The 21,139-nt window shown below is 42.1% G+C and overlaps 1 protein-coding gene across 1 annotated transcript in view; it reads left to right on the forward strand.

The window, feature by feature from the left end:
* Positions 1-21,139, forward strand: part of cita (citron rho-interacting serine/threonine kinase a) — a 175,101-nt gene that overhangs the window by 22,018 nt on the left and 131,944 nt on the right. Inside the window, exons 7-10 of the mRNA XM_078227647.1 lie at positions 337-430; positions 6,289-6,492; positions 8,079-8,232; positions 18,398-18,581. Of these exons, the coding sequence (XP_078083773.1) occupies positions 337-430; positions 6,289-6,492; positions 8,079-8,232; positions 18,398-18,581 (636 nt within the window). The remainder of the gene's footprint in view (positions 1-336; positions 431-6,288; positions 6,493-8,078; positions 8,233-18,397; positions 18,582-21,139) is intronic.

The raw sequence follows: 21,139 nt of genomic DNA on the forward strand, positions 1-21,139 counted from the left end.
CTGCACTTCAAAGTAATGATACAGTAAAATCCTGATACACTTGTTCTTCATTAACTGCTGAATAAACTTGTCAGCACCCTCATTGTTAAATATATTGAGATTATGAAGAGCAACATCACTGACAGTGCAGCGTTCTCTCAGTAATTGTTTGGATATTTGATCAAGTGCTGTAATGTTGGATCCACGAACTACTGACTGAAATCCAATGCCATCAATCAACTATTCTAATACTTCTATGTGGCATTCTAAATTCGTCCATTAATCAGACTTCTTAATTGCAGTGTTTCTTATGTTGCAATTTGAAGAAATGATTGATTTCTGTCTTTCTCTTCTCAGAGATATCAAACCTGAGAATATCCTAATTGATCGCACAGGACATATTAAACTGGCAGATTTTGGATCAGTGGCCAAACTGACTGCAAACAAAACGGTATGTAAAGATCCTGAAATGCTGAAGCTAATCTGTATGTGGATATTGCAGCCTGTTAGGTCCAAGCATGCATTTGGGAGAACTGTAATCTGATTGTAAATGGATTGTTGCAGCGTAATGTACTATAGTGAAATGCAGTATGGAGGGTGCCGTTTTCCATTGCGACTCACTCTTGAGTCTACAGGTGGGGAAAGATAATTTGCATTCTCATTTTTAGTGGCTGAGATAAAAAGTGACAATCACCTGAGGGGTTTACAGTATCTGTATTTAGTTCTTAAAAGGGGATTTTTTTTTTTAGAAATAAAAGTTTTGTTCTTTGACAAGAAAATACAAGTACGAAGCAGAGAATGCAACTGATATGGCAACAGCATTCTTTTGTAAAAATGATCCAAAGATCAACATTATTATTGTTAAAATTCAATTATATTGGATAATGTAGTATGTTACATTTAATGGCCAATAACTTTGGCTATAAATGGCCCAGAAAATAAGCACAAACTTCATGTGTACAGCAGTCATCATCCTGAGGTACTACTATCATAGCAAAAGCATAAAATGCTGGAGAACCTCAGCAGGTCTGACCGCATATGTGGAGAGAACAGACCAACATTTCGAGCTTGAATGACTTTGTCAGAACTCAAAATGTTAACGTTTCAGACTCCAAACATTAGCTCAGTTCTCTCCCCACAGATGCTGTCAGATTTGGGAGATTTTCCAGCATTTTCTGTTTTTTCAGATTCCAGCATCCGCAGTAATTTGCTTTTATGAGGTATCACTATCTCTGCCCAAGAGAGTAGATCCAGTACCTTTAAGGTCAGAAGATCAGAAATGAAGGAAAATGTCAGCTGTGTCTCAGTTGATTGCGCCCTAGCTTCTGAGACAATAATGTTATTATTTAAAGTTGTATTTCTGAAATTTGAGCATAGAATCTAGACATTATACTCCAGTGCAGTACTGAGGGAGTGCTGAACTGTTGGAGGGGTAGTCTTTCAGAGGAGATAGTAACCATGGTTCTGTCTGCTTTCGAAGGTGAAAACAAATTCCTATGATATTTCGAAGAAGAGCAGTAAACAACGGCACAGTGGTTAGAACTGCTCCCTCACAGCGCCAGGAACCCGGATTCCATTCCGGCCTGGATGATGTCTGTGTAGAGTTTGCACATTCTCCCCATATCTGCATGGGTTTCCCCCAAGTGTTCCAGTTTCCCCCACAGTCCAAAGATTTGCTGGTTAGGTGAATTGGCCATGCCAAATTGTCCTTTAGCATCCCAAGATGTGTAGATCAGGGGGATTACCCATGGTAAATGCACAGGACTGAGTTGGGGGGAGGGTTCAGCTGTTTGCAAATTGGCTGCCAAGCCTCTTGCACCACGAGTGACTACACTTCAGAAGTACCTCATTGAATGTAAAGCACTTTGTGAACAGCACACTTTCTGTTACAGCTCTTAATAGGTTGTGCATATCAGAGGCACCAACGCATTACCCACCCCAAGCATCAATGCATTTAATACCAGGTTACCAAGACGAGAATCACAAGGCTTTTTGTTTTGACAAGGTTTACTAAAGTGTTGGAATCTATCACTAAAAGTCTTAACATTGCACTTAGAAAATCATAGTATGATCAGGCAATGCTAATGTAAGAACATAAGAAATAGGAGCAGGTGTAGCCCCTTGAGCCTGCTCTGCCAGTCCGTAAGATCATGGTTGATCTGTGGTGGTCTTAACTCCACTTTCTTGCCTGTCCCTCAAGACCTTTATTCCCTTGTCAATCAAATATTGTTTTAACTTGGCCTTAAATAATAATCAATGATCCAGCCTCCACTGCTTGCTGGGAGAGAGAATTACAAACACTAACAACCCCCAGAGAAGAAATGCCTCCTTATCTGAGTCTTAAGTCGGAAACCCTTGTTTTTAAACTGTGTTCCTTAGTTCTAAAATCCCTGAAAGGGTGAATATCCTCTCAACATCTACCCTGTTAAGCCCCCTCAGAATCATATATGTTTCAATAAAGTCACCCCTCATTCTTCTAAACTCCAACGAGCCCAAACTGCTCAACCAAAGAAACCCCTGACACCCTAGGAATTGGTCTCGTGAACCTTCTTTGAATTTCCTCCAATCCCTCAAGTTAAGTGACTAAACTGCACGCAGTATTCTAGATGTGGTCTTACCAATGCTTTATACAGTTGTAACAAAACCTCCCAATTTTATATTCCACGTCCAACATTCAATTTGCCACCTTCATTACTTGCTATACCTCCATATACAGGATATACAGGTTCCTCTGTAAAATAAGTTAGTTATTGAATGAGTCATTGATGTGCATCATGATGTAATTGTGAAATCAGCAGTTATTTGCAAGAGACAAAGAATAAAGATGGAATAGTCTGCACAGAATAGAGAGAGAGATGTGCCAACCTTGAAGCTTATGATGTACAATGATCCTCCAAATCATGCACAATCACAACACATCTTCACTGAGCAGAAATGCATTTATATAACTAGGTCTTCTGGGAATAGTAATCAAAGTCCTGCAGCAGGACAACCAGATACCTGTCAGGAAGGAATTGCCAAGATTCGATGACAAACTGATGGATTTCAATTCTGCATCAGTTGAATTAATTAAGTAGTGGGTCAATCTGTATTATAGGAGCACCACACATCCACTGAGCCACTGCTGATCTCTCAGTTCTTCTCCATGATAGGCTGCAAGGGGTTGAAATACAAGGCTCTGAAGAAGATGGTGACCACCTGAGGGAGGGACCTCTTGGCCTCTATTGGCACTTTCTTGAAGGTTATGAGAAAGTGTAAAGCAGTAAGGGCAATAACATGTGCGATAGATACAGGAAATTAATTTAAAAGTTCAGTAAAACCTACAGCAAGATGTATTTTCTCAGAGCAAAGTTGACCAAGCATATACACGGTCAACTCCCTTCACATCAATGTGATATTGCTGATAAAGATTACACACGTCTACATTATCCTAAGGGTCCTTATTAAAGTACAATGCTAGTTTGTACTCTGATCCAGGTCCTCTCTCCCTTGACGCAATATATTGGCCATTACCCAACCCCAGTTTTTCAAGAATAAATTCAGAAAAATATCTAGAAATTGAAAAGGGCAACCTAATTAAATTAGGAGGGTCTTCTCACCTAATATGGAATGGTGATGAGGGGTGGTCAATTGTAATGTTACAAGGAAGAAATGTCAGTTTTAATGGCTTTGATTCTGCCAGCACTACAATGCATCTACACTCAGAAATAAATTTATTTTGGTGGTAATCAAAATTGCTACATTTTGTGAATGCCTGAGACTTGGGCTTAAAATATAAAGCTGTTCTTACCATCTAGGTAAGTCCTCACTCTGAGTAATCCTGATATTTCATCAGAAGAGAGATAGAACATAGAAAAACTACAGCACAAACTGGCCCTTCGGCCCACAAGTTGCGCTGGTCATGCCCCTACCTACCTAGGTCTATATAATAGGCTTACCTATAACCCTCAATCCTATTAAGTCCCATGTACTCATCCAGAAGTCTCTTAAAAGACCCTATCAAGTTTGCCTCCACCACCATTGACGGCAGCCGATTCCACTCACCCACCACCCTCTGAGTGAAAAACTTACTCCTGAAATCTCCTCTGTACCTACTCCCCAGCACCTTAAACCTGTGTCCTCTCGTAGCAGCCATTTCAGCCCTGGGAAAAAGCCTCTGAGAATCCACACGATCTATACCTCTCAACATCTTGTACACCTCTATCAGGCCACCTCTCATCCTTTGTCTCTCCAAGGAGAAAAGACCGAGCTCCCTCAACCTATCCTCATAAGGCATGCCACCCAATCCAGGCAACATCCTTGTAAATCTTCTCTGCACCCTTTCAAAAATTTCTACATCCTTCCTGTAATGAGGCGACCAGAACTCAGCACAGTACTCCCAAGTGGAGTCTGACGAGGGTCTTATAAAGCTGCATCATTATCTCCCGACTCCTAAACTCAATCCCTCGATTGATGAAGGCCAGCACACCATACGCCTTCTTAACCACCTCCTCTACCTGCGAGGCCGATTTAAGAGTCCTATGGACCTGGACCCCAAGGTCCTTCTGATCCTCTACACTGCTAAGAGTCTTACCCTTGATATTATACCCCTTCATCCCATTTGACCTGCCAAAATGGACCACTACACATTTATCCGGGTTGAAGACCATCTGCCACTTCTCCGCCCAGTCTTGCATCCTATCTATGTCACGCTGCAGCTTCTGACATCCCTCCAAACTATCCACAACACCACCAACCTTCGTGTTGTCGGCAAACTTACCAACCCATCCCTCCACTTCCTCATCCAGGTCATTTATGAAAATGACAAACAGCAAGGGTCCCAGAACAGACATCTTCCCAGATGTAAGGGAATTTGGCATTTTGGGTCTACAAAACATGATGCACTTTATGGGATGGCATCAGTCTGCTTCCATGATTAGAAAACAAAATAAAACCTTTAAAGTATTGATTATAATTGCACTCTCCAGAAAAATCATTTTTTGATTCACTCAAACTCTTAAGGCGGTCTTCTTGATATGTAATTTTTTTGTTGGGAGGGTGTTGCTTATAAAACGGCGTCTCTTAAAGCAGTCTTTGTTGTCTTCAATAGGCTAACTGTAAGTCTTTATTAACATTATGTATATGTGCAGTAAAGGGTACAGGAAAAAAGCTCTATGTCTATCTCTTATGTCTAGGTTTTTACATGCCTCTGCTCAGCACCATACTAACCTTCGATCTGGGTCATGTGCTGCCTTAATTCAATGTGTGGATCTTGCTGTACTCACTCCCACATTAACCCTGTATGAGCCATTCCCTTATACTAAACATGCCCACAAGTCATTATCCGATGTTTGTGACGTTTACTTTGTGTCTTGCATTGTTAGCAGTTCCATGCATTTGCATTGTTGTTATCACATTATTGCTGTAACCAAATTATCACTACTGCAATATTATAAGTTTTCCATTTCCCCCCACTTCTTGAATTTACAGGTTCAGGTGACCTGGAGACCATTTTGGAGTTAAAGAAGTGACAGTGAAGTGTTCCTCTCTGCAAGATGCAGTGATGATTTGATTTGATTAATTATTGTCACATGTATTAGTACACAGTGAAAAGTATTGTTCCTTGTGCGCTATACAGACAAAGCATACTGTTCATAGAGAAGGAAAGGAGAGAGTGCAGAATGTAGTGTTGCGATCATAGCTAGGTTGTAGAGAAAGATCAACTTAATATAAGGTTGGTCCATTCAAAGGTCTGGTGGCAGCAGGGAAGAAGGTGTTCTTGAGTCGGTTGGTATGTGACCTTAGACTTTTGTATCTTTTTCCTGACAAGAAGATGGAAGAGAGAATGTCTGGGGTGTGTGGGGCCCTTGATTATGCTGGCTGCTTTTCCAAGGCAGCAAGAAGTGAAGACAGAGTTAATGGATGGGAGGCAGTTTGTGTGATGGACTGGGCTTCGTTCATGGGCGATTGGTTTTTAATTCTTGAGGCATATGGTCTCCAAAATATGAAATAACTCACATCTAGTGTTCGTGTTACATTTATTATAGTACATTAAAGCCATTATAAATATTGAATTCCTTTTGTTCCAACTCGTTTTCAGTATGATTTTTAAAAGAGCAATAATATCCCGGTGCTGTTGTATGATGTAGGTTGAACAACCTGCACATATATACTACGCAATATAAATTAACTACCTGCAGCATTAAACTATCTAGCTCCTGATAATTTATACAGTACTGAAGAATGAAACAAATGCAGTTACCCGGTTATTAGCTCTAGTTATTTGGTTTTATCTGCTTTAATATACGTGTTTTCTTTTGCCTCTAACAGGTTAGTTCAAAGCTACCAGTTGGTACACCAGATTTCATGGCTCCTGAAGTACTGACTGCGGTGAATGGGGATGGATGTTCTTCATATGGTGTGGAATGTGACTGGTGGTCTCTAGGAGTGATTGCTTATGAAATGATTTATGGGAAGTCTCCATTTGTTGAGGGAACATCAGCCAAAACCATCAGCAACATTAGGAATTTCCAGGTTTGTATTTGTGTCAGGTCATTCAGAACCGTATTTAGTGTTTTGGATATGGTTTGCGCATTGACAATTAAAACCAATTGTTATCAAGGATTTGTAATTAACTAGGTTGCATTGTTTTTGTGCTGCTGAATTGCCTCTTCTAGAAGGCCTGACAACCCAATGGGTTGTTGTTCTGGAAGAAGGACTCTTTTTTTTTTCCTGTACTTCGATATCTAGCAAATTTCTGAGCTTGTCCTTGGGCACATGAGCTGCTGAATAGTTAATTGCTCATGAGGAATAAGAGCTGAGTTACTGTGGATGCTGCTGTGACATATCCAAGAGTTTCACTTCGAGTCGAATCCTGAGAGTAGGTTTCTTGTCCACTCATGATGTGGGGCAAGTGCATTTTGGGGGTGGGGAATAGGGAAAGAAACAATTATTTTAAGTTTAATTCATCTCCATGGCTTCTTTATGTAGTAATGTGGGTGAGACTAATCTGTCACTGTGGAGAATAATAGGAAAAGAACCTTGAATTTTTATGTCTCCTTTTGTAATGTCTGAACCTTTGAACTAAGCAGGAAGCCAATTTTCTTCCTCTGTAATTGCCAGAGATTCTGCCTCATCTTTTGTGTTAATGATAATTTACATTTCTCAATAGTTTTGTAAGATGTGAATGCTGGCTCCTTGTTCATTAAAATGTTTCCAGATAAAATATTGCTGAAAATATGTTTGCATTAGATGACCACTTTCATTTTCATGCAGCATTTTGCAGTCTATCCTAATGTGAAAGGCCACTCCATTAGCCTCCATTTTCCATTGAATGTACACACGAAAGAACCTGTCAGTGGGAATTGGCTTTCCAGACAGGGCTGGTTGATACTGTTGAGTTCTGCCAGGCAGAAGTAACTTAGTCAAAGAACTGCCTCCAACGCATTTATGTCCTTCCTTTAAATAAGGAGACTAATAGTGTACTAGAATTTCAGGTGATATAAACTATGGGCTGATTTAGAGGGTCTGCCAGCCATTCTGACGAAAAATTAGAATACTCTAGAGGGATGGGAAATGGAAAAAGGGTTTCTTTTTATTCATTTGTGGGACATGGGCATCGCTGGCTGGTCAGGATTTATTGCCCATCCCTAGTTGCCCTTGAGAACAAGGTAAAGTTTGTGTAAATGCTTTGAGTTGAGACACGCAGGGGGGGGAGGGGAATTTCTCTGGCCTCCCAGCAACATGTTTCTTGGAGGTGGAAGGTGGCACACTGTTCACTGACGGCGGGATTCTCTGGTCCTGCCGCTGTCATTGGGATTTCCTGTTGATGTCACCCCAAGCTACCGTGAAGCTCGTGGGCAGGGGTACGCTACCAGCGGAACCAGAGAATTCCACCAGCGTGAACGGCCAGAGAATTCCCCCTGTTGTGTTTTTTTTTAATGAACTGAGTGATCTTTTCCTCTGATCTGTATGGCTAAAGAGAAGTGCAGCTGGTAAGGTTTCCTGGATGAGTAATTTTTCTTGATCCCTGTGTTGGTTCATTCACTTACACCGGGATGTTTTACTGTTAATAGAGTTTAATTATATGCTACAACATCCATGCTGCTCTTTTATTGCAGAGAACTCTCAAATTCCCAGAGGAGCCTAAAACTAGTAAGGAGTTTGATGATCTGGTGCAAAGCCTGCTGTGTGGGGCAAAGGAGCGGTTGAACTATGAGGGACTCATCTGCCATCCATTTTTTACAAACATTAACTGGAACAATATCAGGCACAGTAAGTTATCCCTGTTGAATTGTGTGTCTGACCAGCAGTTGTGACAATTCAATTTTGTCGACCGACAAAATTCACTTTTATTCTGAAGCAATTATAAAGAACTTGGTAACTTTGATGTTGATACTGTGCTGGCTGAGGAGCTGCAGTAATGTACTTGCTATTCCAAGAAAATTTCATGAATATTTTAACTTGTGATTTTATTGCTGACAGTATGCAGACCTATAGAAAAGAAAAAATGCTGCTTTCGCCAACCTCTCTGGCACAGTTGTCTTTTTCCGAAAGTTGTTACTACTTTCTTGATATTCTGAAACAAATGTTGAGTCCTACGTACACTTTGGGGTTTAGATATTGATCCAGTGAAGTGAAGGAATGTTCAAGTCCCAATGTTGTGTTCAGGAATCTGGGTGTTTGTTTCAGCTAAAGTTGAGAGTTTCCTCCCCCACATCTCTGGGTTCAACCTTACTCTGGAGCAAAGTGGTGAGTGGAGAGAGTCTTGCCCTACTTCACTGTAGAGACAGGTTAGACCCTGACCCTGGATTTACACTGCAAAACCTGAGCACTTCTGTCAGGTAAAACCACTTGTTAATCAATTCACAGTTGTAGTGTAAATTTAGCCGTAGTAACCTAGTCAAATTTATCAATCAGTATAAATTGGCAATCCTTGGTGAGAGAGACCATGACAGGCTTCCGTTGCATTTTAATAAGTCAGCCTCAGCTGCATTGTGCAACAGCATAGTAATTTCCGAAACACTGGGGGCGATTCTCCCATTGCGACCCGCAACTCTTCTGGCGAGTCGCGCTCGGAGAATCGCGTCGTTGACCTTGTTCTGGGATTTGCGCATGTGCCAGGAATGCATGCGCATCTCCCAGAGCCAGAGAACAGTCAGAGTCCAGACCACGCTGGAAACCAGCGGGAAGATAGGTAAGTCATTTGAATCTTTTTTTTTTATGTCGTTTAAATATATTTAGCATTTCATTATTGGGAACTTGCCGGCCCCGATTAAATCTCCCACCCTGCCAGGAGTACTTCATTCCGGCGAGGTTTAGAGTAGTTCCCCATGCTTAGGGAACTAGTGGGAGACCCCGCCGGAATGAAGGAGGGGGCAATCGGGATCCCCCAGGAGGTTGGGTGGCAGAGGTGGTGCCCCCTGGGCGTGGGCACCCTGGCAGTGCCAGCCTATGCCCTGGCACTGCCCACCGGGGGGGGGCATAGAGTTCCAGAACTGTCAGACTCCGGCGCGAATAGACTCCATTCCCCTGAGTTTTTAATGAGATTCATGAATGCACAGAGTGGAGATTCGAGTGTGAAGTTAAACTGAGAAAACAGTCGTGATCTAGAACAGTTTTTCCATCAATTCAGCACTTTTGGGAGAATTGCCCCCACTATTTTTTGTCAGTAAGGAAGAAAGATCCTACTTTCTTTTCATTCTTGGAATGTGGGCTTCGCTGTTTAGAATAGCATTTATTGCCCATCCCTAAATGCCCTTGAGAAGGTAGTGATAGCTGCTTTGAAACACGACGGTCCATGTAGTGTAGGTACACTCTTAGTCCTGTTAGGGAGGGAGTTCCAGGTTTTTGACCCAGTGACAGTGAAAGAACAGCGATATATTTCCAAGTCAGGATGGTGAGTGGTTTGGAGGGCAACTTGCAGGTCGTGATGTTCCCATGTGCCGGCTTCCCTTGCCCTTCTAGGTGGTGGTGGTCGTGAGTTTGGAAGGTGCTGTCTAAGGAAGCTTGGTGAATTTCTGCAGTGCATCTTGTAGATAATACACGCTGCTGCTCCTGAGCACCGGTGGTGGAGGGAGTGGATGTTTGTGAATGGAGTACCAATCAAGCAGGCTACTTTGTTCTGGATAGTGGCGAGCTTCTTAAGTGCTGTTGGAGCTACACTCATTCAGGCAAATAGAGAATATTCCATCCCACTCCTGACTTGTGCCCTGACTTTGAGAAGTCAGGAGGTGAGTTACTTGCGGTAGGATTCCTAGCCTTTGACCTGCTCTTGCAGCCATGGTATTTATGTGGCTGGTCCAGTTCAGTTTCTGGTCAATGGTAACCCCCAGGATGTTGATGGGGGATTCAGCCTTGCCATTGAATGTGAAGGGACGATGATTAGATTCTCTCCTACTGGAGATGGTCATTGGCTGGCACTTGTGTTCCACAAATTTTACTGGCCACTTGCCATCTCAAGCCTGGATATTGTCCGACTCTTGCTGCTTTTGGAAATGGACTGCTTCCCTATTTGAGGAGTCGCAAATGGTGTTGAACTTCTCTAATCCTTAGTGTTGGGCCTAATATGGCCCATTTAGCTAACGACTGCAACTTTATCATTGTGTGCAGTTTGAAAGATTCTCTCCTTTGAGAGGCAGAGGTCTTGTCTGTTGAAACGGGAACAAATATGGACATGACTGTTTCAGTACTTCCAGAGTGAGACACTGAGCTTGCTGACGCACCTTTTTTGGGTGCAATGAGTGTTCTTGGAACTCTAGAATGGCATCAGTGGCATTCACGCACATGCTTGTGGGGCAAATTGCACCAGACATTACACTGAGGGCATTAGTGTGCATGCGGTAAACTTCCTCAATACCTGTGAAGACCAGACAGATTGTGACACTAAATCATCACACAACTGATTTGATGCCAGTGATGTTGTTTTGGAGTTCACTCCTCCAGCTTATGCCCTCATTTCGCCACACACAGCTGAGCACTTGCTCAGCAACAGGAAGAAGCTATTTAAAAGATTCAACTGCTTACAGGTTAGTTGCTTTTCACTTTTTCCTGGTTGTTGCTACCATTCTACAAGTGTTACTTTTTATTGTTGTTTCAAGTTGCAGTATGGTACAGGTAGTGGTGTGACAGGTGCTGAAGCGGTGTTTATTGACTTCAGGCTTCTGCACAAATCCATTGCTCCTTGACGCTAGTGCATAAGTGGGCATTCCCCTTGGAGAATGAACAGAGACCAAACAAAGCAGGACAACCTAGTGGAAGGGAATGGAGGGGGTGGAGGACTGTCAGCATATGAAAGCAGGATGCACAATGAGTACCTGAATGTAGGGGAGGAATTTTGTGTGACAGCTGTGCTTCAGTAAAGATCCCCTCACTGAGATCTGTCATTGCTGCAGGGTGAAGTGGCTGTGAAGGTGACTACAGATGAAGCTTTATGCCTCTGGCCCCTGCAGGTTGGAGTTGGAGATATTTGCAACACCTTACAGTTTGCCATCCACTGTTGCATAAGGGATGCCACAGAGGTTCTTTATTCAATGTGAGCTAACTACATTTCATTCTGCATTTCCAGAGAGCAACCAGCTGAGTGAGCTTGTAGCTTTGCACTGATTGCAAACTTCACCATGGTGCCATATACTGCTCAAGTTTTTCATTGTGGGTCTCGCATGTCAACTTTGCCCTGTGTTGCAACTGAAAGGGATTCTACTCCCTCAACGTGAATATCAGCAACCAATCATACAGGCCAATGCCAGATGCCTTTGTTTTGTAGCGGTCTACTATGCCAGCTGCATTTGAGCCACCCTGGTAACGGCTAGCTACTGGCTGAAGAAGGCTATCTGCTGATGGAATGGCTAATGGTTTTGGTGCACAGCCCCCACACTAGTGTGAAACATTTGTACAATGAAATGTGGTGGAGCAGATGATTGGCATGCTGAAAGAATGCTTCCACTCCCTGAAAACTCTGGAGTTCACCTGCAAAGTGTTTGTCCAGGTTTGCCCTTTGATGTGGGGAGGGGGGAGAAATTAAGAGTTGCATGCATCTTCTAATCATCTGCAGCATGTAATTCAAAAGTGAATGTGGGTTGTTAGAAGGAGGATTAGCTCCTAGAATACTGTTATCTTCCGTGCTTTCTGCCCTGTTGCTAGCTACAAACTCAGCAGTGAATATCGAAATTGTGCTCAGCACTGTCTCCTCATGAGGGTTAGGACATTCTGGCATGTCCACTCTGGGTAGTTCCTGCTACATCACACCTTGTGCTATATTGTCCTGCAAGACAGAGAGCGAATTGTTGTTGAACTGTACAATCTGTTTGACCAATGTGGATGCCAAGTTTGAATAGTTGACTGTGTTCAAGTTGAAATGTGGGTGTGAGGCTTCATAAGAGTGTTAAGTATGTGAAGGTGAGGTAAAGTATATGATGGGTCTTGATTGGAGGTTGTTGGTATGTGAGTGAAGGGGAAGTGAAGATGTGAGCAGTGTTTGAGGCTCGTAGGACATTGAAGATGCATTGGTCCTGGCATTGATCTCTGCAGTTATCTGCTCCCACTGCATTCTTAGTGTGTGTGGAGGACCTCATGATGCCTTACAGGACATCTCTCCCACTTTCCAGCTCTTCAACTACAGTCTCCTTTGCAGCCTTAGAACTTTTGACACCCCTCTTTCAGTGTTATGCCATTTTCGCTGTTTCTCAGACCAGATTTATTGCATGACTCTCGCACCTACTCCAACCATATTGGACGCACCTTTTAACAGGTACAGGCTAGTTTTTAATGGCGTAAGGAGTTATGATTTTGGACAAAAGTTGCACATGTGCAAATCTCCATGGTTGGGAGATGCCACGGTCATGGATATTTTTGAAAGTGTTTTATGAACTTATAGTGCCCATTAGACTTGTATTTAGGTTTGTTTATTTAGGAGTATAAATAAACACCTTTGCATGAAGGTGTCATTGTGTGCTTTGCCATCATCAATATATGTATTTTTTAGCCCACCTTCGAGTCTACATTATTCTCACCCAAGCCTCTGGTGTTACAGCTTTTGAGTTTCCTCTTCTGTTACCATGCCCTGGATAGCATCTACCTCCTTGGTAAAGACAGATGCAAAGTATTCATTTAGTACCTCAGCCATGCTCCCTGCCTCCCTGTGTAAAACTTTAAATTTCTTTTCATGGCCTTAATCGACCCTATTCTTCCTTTTACCACCCCCTTTACTATCTATATGCCTGTAGAAAACTTTGGGATTCCCTTTTATATTGGCTGCCAGTCTTGTTTCATAATCCCTCTTCGTTTCTCTAATGATTTTTTTGTTTCCCTCTGAACTTTCTGTATTCCTCTTGGTTCTCAATTGTATTTTCTACCTGACACCTGTCATAAGCACACTTTTTCTTTATCTAAATTTCAATTATCTTTTATCATCGAGGGAGCTCTGGATTTTTTTTGTTGAAAGTAATTTAAACACTTATAGAATGTTTTAACATATATAAAGATGTGCTTTAGTATTTTGCCTTATGCCCCAATATTGTGCTCAATTATTCCACAAAAGTGCCGGAATGGCATTCCTCTCTGTATAATGATGTGGAGATGCCGCCGTTGGACTGGGGTGGGCACAGTAAGAAGTCTCAAAACACCAGGTTAAAGTCCAACGGGTTTATTTGGTATCACGAATTTTCGGAGTGCTGCTCACCTGATGAAGGAGCAGTGCTCCAAAAGCTTATGATACCAAATAAACCTGTTGGACGTTAACCTGGTGTTGTGAGACTTCCTACAAACCAGCAGCATTATATAGAGAGTATGTGAAGTGTAAGAAAAGGCAAAAAGTAGTGCCATGAGAGGAGCTGGCTACCCTGTTCCTTGTGCCTCAGGTGGAGGAAACATTCCCTTTTTAGGGCTAGGTACCAAAATTCTGGTTGAGTCCCTTATGGACTGGTTACAAATTTCAAGGCATGGGGAGAACAAGAGAGGCCCAGTTTACATGTTGTGTCTGAGGTGCTTCCCAGCTGTGCAGTAGACGGTATAATTGATAACAGACATAGCTCTGTAGCTCACTGATCAATGCATTAGTTAGTTGAGTGGAAATAGGGGTGAATTGTTTTATTTGTTGCACTATACTGGATTTAATGATGACCAATTTTACCTGTAGTGTGACAAGCTTGATATTAGCTTGGATGTGATTGCCAGTGATGTGTGCACACATTCTGCACTAGTTGTTATTTGGCTTTTGCTTAGCGTTCTGTTTATAATACTTTATACATCATTACAGTCACCTGTTCAGTGGGTTTATAACTGGGACTTTAGTATGAGTCATGCATTAATGAATATACAATGAAGAAAATCTACACTGCACTGTAGAACCAGTGAGCTCTTGCCTCCAGAAACGGGAATTGTGAACTGTTGCTCTGGTAGTCTGTACTTAATGCAGACGGTGCTGCTGAAATATGGGAAACTGATGTGCTAACCTGTTATGGACTTGTAATGGCGACAGGATGAATATTGGGCATCACTCAGGGTACAGTCATTTCAATTCATTTTATAACTGGATTGTTGTTCGTCTCCTTTCCAGAGTGGGTCGATTTATATCGGTTATTGATCATCTTCAGGAGGAATGTTATGACATTTCAGGGATGTGAGCATGTTTTTGGTTTATTTTCTGAACCCATCCATGTACTATATAATGCTGCATTAATGTCTGAATGGAATAGGATGCCATGGAAACAAAATTGCCAATGTAAGCAGTGCTACAGAACAGGAACAGTGTGTAGGTGTTCCATCCCTCTGAAGGATAGGCTCATATTGATCCACAGCATAATTATAGTCTCTAAGCTGCATGTTAACCCCTTCAGTGCTGCAAGGGAAGTGCAGCTGAACCCTACGTCAGCCGGCAATCTGTTTGCCGCCTATTTTCCATCTTCCTTTCTCGTTTTAAGTATGTTAGAATAAATTATTCAGTTTCTGCTGATCAAATCATTTTTATCACCAGGATAAAACAGTTTCATCCGGATTCATCTTTGCTAATCCTGAGTGACCAACTCTGGTCACTATACAAACCTGCTTTACCCATTGCTGTGTTGTTTTTCTCTTTTTTTTGTTAGGGAAGACATGTCATTCTAATGTTTGAGTGCTGCCAGCTCTCTGATACCTTACCCCAAGCAGTCTGTGTTGGAATGCTATTTAACCATCCTGCGATAATCAGCACAAACCTGAAATATAAGTGAATTTTGCAGTACTCATTGTCAGATTGGTTTTTTTTGTATCTTTTTGGTACTTCATTCCAATCAAAAATCCAATTTGGCCCAATCAGAGGCCCCACAAGAGAGACAAAACAGATCCAAGCTGATGAAGACAGGCCATTCCTCCTGTTGGGTTCGGTCTAACAAGATTCAAGCTGACAGGGTGAGGCATTACACCCCCTCCTGGGCTTGATCTGAGCTTCACTTTAGCCAAAAGGCCGAGATGGCTTTAAAAAATTGCTTCAGGTGAAGCCTCCATGTAACCTCATTGGCTTAGACCAGCTGCAGGATTAAAAACGGGATGGCACGGCGGCAGTGGTTAGCACTGCTGCCTCACAGCACCAGGGACCCAGGTTCAATTCCCGGCTTGGGTCACTGTCTGCAGAGTCTACACGTTCTCCCCGTGTCTGCATGGGTTTCCTCTGGGTGCTCCAATTTCCTCCCATAGTCCAAAAGACGTGCTGGTTAGGTGCATTGTCCATGCTAAATTCTCCCTCAGTGTACCCGAACAGGTGCCAGACTAAGTGTGGCGACGAGGGGATTTTCACAGTAACTTCATTGCAGTGCTAATGTAAGCCTACTTGTGACGAATAAATAAACTTTTTACTTTTTAAAAACTACATTTGATCTTAGCCAAAAGGCCAATTGTTATCCAGGCTGTTTGTTCCTCCCTTCCTGCCCCCTCTGGCCAAAGGACTCAGATTAATTGTCATATCCCCTTTTGGTAATATTTGCTTACAAAGGGGCTGAATCTGCAACCTTTTCTAGTCTGGCTGACTCAGCATTGGTTTACCCATTAGGGGAGTGGGAGTAATCTTTTAATAGTATGGTATAGCTCATCACTTTTACATTGGAGCAACTTGAATGTTTAATAATGAGGGGGCAGATCTCGACATGGAACCCAAAATGCCTTATAAAATTGAAATTTGTGTAAGCTTGTAAAGTGGAAAAATGTCAGTGCAAAAACGTTGTAGCCCCAACAGTCAATTAGAATATATTGGCACTGACTTTTTATTTATGAACAGAGGAACTAGGTGGAAGTTTCCCTGCGAAAAGCAATGTTGTGGTTGGTTCCTGATTCTTGTCGATTGAGCCGGCCAAAGGAAGGTTGCTACTTCACACACACAGGAGAAAAATGGATGGGTGAGCTGGGCTAGCCTGCTCTTGCTTGCCATCTGGTGGTGGCTTCTGGTACCGCATTAATAGAGAGCTGGATGTTGGTTGGTTTAACTTCACTCGAGGAATGGTGCATGGTAGGGGAGGGGAGAGAACTTCAAAGAAAAATTAACAAACTTCAAGGAAAAAAAGCAGACACTACAAGTGTAGCTGCAAGTGTTGAAGCAATAATAGGGGATGTATTTCCAAAAGGGAACAAAGTAAAACTGCTGCAGAGTGAGAATGACATTGAGAACAAAAGTCACCCATTCAGGGTGGGGATGCATTAAGGACTGGGAGGTGCCTGACTCTCTCTCTCATCCATTGTAGGTTGAAGCTTTCTTGAGGGTCAATCTATTAATCAGTGACCATCTCTGACTTGATCTCAGCTATTAGTTGATTTCTTTTAAAAAGTAAAAATGAATCCATGGAATAGGGAAACAGCAGAAATTGCCTCTTTGACTCGAATCTATTTTCTGGTATTGTGATTCTGCCCTTAAACCAGGAATAAAACCAGGAATACTTACTGGATGAAAGGATATGGGAGATGGTACGTTGTGTGATTGATAATGTGAAGCTAAACTAAAGAATTGGAATAGTGTGTTTAAAAATGTCAAGGAGTGTAGTAATGCCTTCCACAAGGATCTGATCTGTTATAACTATTGTTTACAATAGATTCTCCATAATTTCTACAATATTACTGTGCCATGGTTTTCCTCTGCTTCAGATTCTGCAATGCTTTATACACAAAAAGATATATTTCAGGTGGGAACAGTAGCATCTTGTGCACGTTGCACAAACTTATATGATGCTAAAGATTTTTAATCTCCACATTCTGCTTTGAATCTTGGTCAGTGAAGTGTCATCTCTGCACAAACCTTGTCAGAGTCTTGGTAATGCAGGGGGACAATGCATTTTGCTGCTAGAGTGGTCTGGTATCTATCTGGGAACCTTTGGATGGATCGCAGGCTTGTTAGTTTGCCTGCAAGATGACCTGTGAAGCCTCTTGTCATTTCTGCAGCTTCCCTGCCACATGGCACAGTCCAACCAAATAGCAAAGTAAAATCAGTGGCTGCGTGGCTTAGATCGACAATGTGCCTGACTGCTGTACTGCCTGCAGATGTTTATGCTCCCAACAACAAAGGGGATTGCCTCTGTGTCTTTTGGAAGGTTCCCTTCAGCTAATCTCGTGTTCTTGGGGAGGTGTCAACAATATGACCCTACATGAAGAATATGCTGCAGGACTGACCAGCTCAGAGCTGTCATGGTTAAACCTGCAGTTTCTCGGACAAAGTAGATTGGCACAAGTACTGCAGTGCTGACTGAGTTTGGCTACTAGCATATTCATTACTGAAAAATTGTACTTGCAGTGCAGAAAGAAAGTTTCTGCAGGCAGCAGCAGTCTGCCATTGTCAATTGGTTCTGCAGCATTATCAGATTAGTCATTTCCAAGGAGGGCTCTTGATGAATTAGGATTATTACAAAATGTATTGATGATTATGGTGTACCAGGATGCTCTGTAAGTAATTGCCTTTGAAACCTGTTTCTTCTTTATTGGTTAGCTGTGTACTAGGTATTGTGGAAGCCAAGAGTAAACCCACAATGTAGCTACGTGGATCTTAACCTTTACTTTTCATAATAATTATTGCAGTATTGTATTTCCATTATAAACTTTTCTATTGCCACAATTGTTTTCGCATCAAATAAGAAGTCATTTGTGTTGTGGCATAAGGATGGGTGGAGCCAGGGCCATTATTTATAATTTTCCTCCTGTGCATCACAGTATTTTCAGAGATGTACAGTGTATATGTAAGAACGAAGCTTTTGGATGCATCTGCAGAGCAATATTAGAGATCATCCTGAGCTATATGGCTGTCAGGTTATCTGTGAGTAAGATCCACTTTTACCTCAAACTGATGTAACGAGCTGTGACAGCCTATTGAATACACAGCTCCAGTAGTGACTCACTCCTCATTTTTATTGATACGATTGCATGCCGGCTGTTTCCTCTTCGTTCACTATACTTTTGCCGGATTCCAGCATATCTTGTGCTCCCTTTGCAGTTCCACCCCCTTTTGTACCCACACTGGAAAGTGACGATGATGTGTCCAATTTCGATGAGCCGGAGAAAATCTCGCGCCCGACGATCAAGACACGGCAGCTGAACAAGTCGGGTTTTACAGGCGAGGACTTGCCATTCGTGGGATTGTCCTTTACCAAGACACTGACTGCACTCTCCTGCTCCGAGTAAGTGCGATCACTCAGTTAACACTTTCACCCTCGGTGTAATGCTAGTAGATCTGCAAAGGAGCAATGTATTTGTGTAACAAGAAAGTCTGGCAATTGTGTTTTGAAATGCCTGTACAATATGTGCTTCAGGGTAATTATCTGTTGACCTTTTAAATATTGATTTTATAAAGATCTTTCCATGAAAGGATGTTGCTACATTAAACTTCCAAGATGTCCAAGCAGCAGTTAACTTGTAGAGAATTCTTGCTTGTTTGCCAAGCGAGGATCAAAATTTCCAAGTGCGACCACAGTTACCATTTGAACAAAGGCTGCTGCTGGTGTCCACCTTCCTGTCTTTTGGCTCTTGCTGCTGGTTTATCTGTAGGTTGTCCCAGTGTATAGATAAACTCCTTTGCTTTTATAATTCTTTACGCTTTTGTCAGGATGGCCAAGTGACCTAAGGCGACAGACTCAATCCTTGCCCAACTGAAGTCTGGGGAATTTTGGTCCCTTTCTAGAGTTGAGTTCAAATTCCACTCCAGAAACGAACGTTTGGTTAGGAAAGACTCTTAGATTAAATGTGTGGACAGTAGACAAGTGAGAAGAAAATGAGAGAAAATACAAAGGGATTAGGAGAGAAGTCAATAAATATGAAATTAAATTATCAAGAACATAAAACAAAGTAGTAAAATATCTTACAGGTGCATCATTTTTTTAAAAAAGGAAGGCTGTGATGGGAATGGAACTATTAAAGAATAGACCAGATTACAATGCGGGTAATGATAGGGAGATGCCAGAGATGGTAGATAATTACTTTGCTTTGGTATTTACCATAGAGATAGATCAAGTAACATGTCTTTGAATGACATGATGGGATGAGTAATGAGCTAAGCATGTTTAATTTTTTTTTAAAAGGGCATGTATTGAATAAACTGAAAAGAAGATAAAACTTCTGGTCTGGATGGATTTCATTCACTTACTTCTAAAGAATGCAGGGAAGAGGCAGCAGATTTAATAATTTGATAGAACAAGGAGTCATGCCAGAGGACTGATGGATAGTTAATACATATCTCTCTGGAAGGGAGACAGATATGTACAGGGAATTACAGACCAGCGAGTTTGACATTGGTGAAAAGCAGGATAATGGAATCCTTACAAAAGGAGAGAACAGAAAAACCTCAATGAGAAATATAACAGAATAGTCAGCATGGATTTGAAAAGGATAAAGCCTACTTTGCCAACCTTTATTGAATTGTTTGAAAAGGTAACAGAGGGAGTAGACATTGCTAATACAATAGATATGTTCTATCTGAATTTTCAAGAGGGCCTTGATAAGGTGCCTCATAATAGACTCATGAATAAGGTCCAGGAATGTGAAGTCTGGGGACAATTGGCAGAGCGGATTGCCAGCTGGCTTCAAGGCAGAAAGCAGAGAGTTGGAGTAAAGGAAGGGTAGCTATTCAGAAGGTGGAAAATGCTGTTCAAGAAAGATCAGTACTCTTCACAGTTATTTTAATGATTTGGAGTTTGGAATCAAAAACAATATTTCTAAATTTGCTCATGACACCAAATTGGAGAGGGGGGAATGTGATGGTCTGAAAAATTGACAGGCAGACACTTATAAGCTCGCAGAAGGAGAACACAATTGGTGATTAAAGTTCAACACTACTGATTCTAATTAGTACATTTTGATGGGAAGGGCACATATCACTTGGACGATGCAAGTCTAGATGAGGTTGCAATACAAAGGGATCAAATTAATCAATCACTAAAAGTTGCACTGAGGTTTGGAAGGCCATTTATAAAAAAACAAACACTAGATTTTATTTCTGGAGGAACAGAATTGAAAAGTAGGGAGGTTATTGCTAAGCCTGTATTGGGCCTTGGTTAGACCCTCATTCAAAGGCATTCGATGCCTGATCAAGTGAGTGCAGTCAAATGGCTTTGCTGAGCAATGTACAACTTCATGGCCCCTAGCCAACATCGCTCAAGCGTGGGATTTCTGTCCCGGGATCTTTGATTCCTGGGAAAGACCTGCCATGGCCCAGTTAAGGGCCTGATTAGTGCTTAATGCTGAAAACCTTTCTTAAAATAGGTTGACGGAGCTCTCACCAGTTCTATAGCTGGTGGGCTAAACCTCTGTCACCTACATTAAATACTGTGCAATCGGTCTACTGGACAGTTCTAATTGTGGATTTTTGGACGGAGGTAGACTGGGGACTGTGATGTTAGAGGTTATGAGAGAGAAGATTTCCAGAGGAGATAGGGCCAGTGACAGTCAGTGAAGCAGATGTTGGATGCTCATTGTTGGGCTTGTGGGAGGATGAGGGGTGACCTAATAGAGGTGTGTAAAATTATGAAAGGCATAGATAGGGTGAACGATGGGAAACTTTTTCCCAGGTCGGTGGTGACGTTCACGAGAGGTCATAGGTTCAAGGTGAGTGGGGGGGGGGAGGGGAGGGGTGTTTAACACGGATATCAGAAGGACGTATTTTACACAGAGGGTGGTGGGGGCCTGGAATGCGCTGCGGGCAAGGTGGTAGAGGCGGACACACTGGGAACGTTTAAGACTTATC

Source organism: Mustelus asterias, chromosome 13, assembly GCF_964213995.1.
Source record: "Mustelus asterias chromosome 13, sMusAst1.hap1.1, whole genome shotgun sequence".
Lineage (NCBI taxonomy): Eukaryota > Metazoa > Chordata > Chondrichthyes > Carcharhiniformes > Triakidae > Mustelus > Mustelus asterias.